Consider the following 766-nt stretch of genomic DNA (forward strand, 5'->3'; position numbering starts at 1 on the left):
TTATATAAGCGCATTTAGTGGGTCATTTTGGACGTGATATATATACGTCATTCTCCTCATTGTATTATTCATCCATCATAGTGAAATTCCTCTACCGCTACCCGTGGTTTTTTTCGCAAGGTTTCCACGTAAATCTTTGTGTGTTCTTGTTGTTTTCTTTTACTTTGTGGTTTGCTTATTTTGTACGATCATAACAAGTGATTTTCTTATAGCCGATCTCAATATATATCAGACTGAGGCGTAATTATTGTTGTCTTATGCTAACAAGCATATCCAAGAAAAAAAACAAAGGTAAATCCAAAACATCTGAAAAATGTTGGAACCTTACTTGTGAACCCACAGTTGTTAATACTTGGAATAGAATAAGAAGAGGAACTAGATTGAACAGAAGAGTTGAATAGATATAAGCACACTGTCACTTTTCATCAAGTTTTTTACTGAAAAGAGACACAAATAGCTACAATCCAACATATTCAAAGAGAGTTTTAATAACCAAAAAAGATATTAGTTCACAACATATTATGATAGTAATTCACCATAGGGTAAAAAGAATCTGAAAAATGGCACTAGACAAGCATTAACAGAAGCTTCTTTTTCTGGCAGACACCTAACAGATTGGAAGGGGAGCACCATTCCAGCTCTTGAGACACTCCAACAATGGATCAATAATCTGTCCGTTGCACATTGCTGTGAACACCTTGTCAATCTCCTCACCAGGTGATCGGACTCTTTCACCTGTCAACAGTTCAGTTCCAAGTTCCTTCCT

General features: G+C 35.9%; 1 protein-coding gene across 2 annotated transcripts in view; it reads right to left on the bottom strand.

The window, feature by feature from the left end:
- Window positions 1–470: 470 nt before the first annotated feature.
- Window positions 471–766, bottom strand: part of LOC107843092 (phenylalanine ammonia-lyase-like) — a 13,361-nt gene continuing 13,065 nt past the window's right edge. The window contains exon 3 of one of the 2 annotated variants that reach the window (XM_047395884.1): window positions 471–735. In XM_047395884.1, coding sequence (XP_047251840.1) covers window positions 608–735 — 128 coding nt within the window. In that variant the 3' untranslated portion in view covers window positions 471–607. Of the gene's footprint in view, window positions 765–766 lie in introns of both variants that reach the window. The other variant, XM_047395885.1, reaches the window with a different exon arrangement.

The sequence above is a fragment of the Capsicum annuum genome, chromosome 9 (genome assembly GCF_002878395.1).
Source record: "Capsicum annuum cultivar UCD-10X-F1 chromosome 9, UCD10Xv1.1, whole genome shotgun sequence".
Classification (NCBI taxonomy): domain Eukaryota; kingdom Viridiplantae; phylum Streptophyta; class Magnoliopsida; order Solanales; family Solanaceae; genus Capsicum; species Capsicum annuum.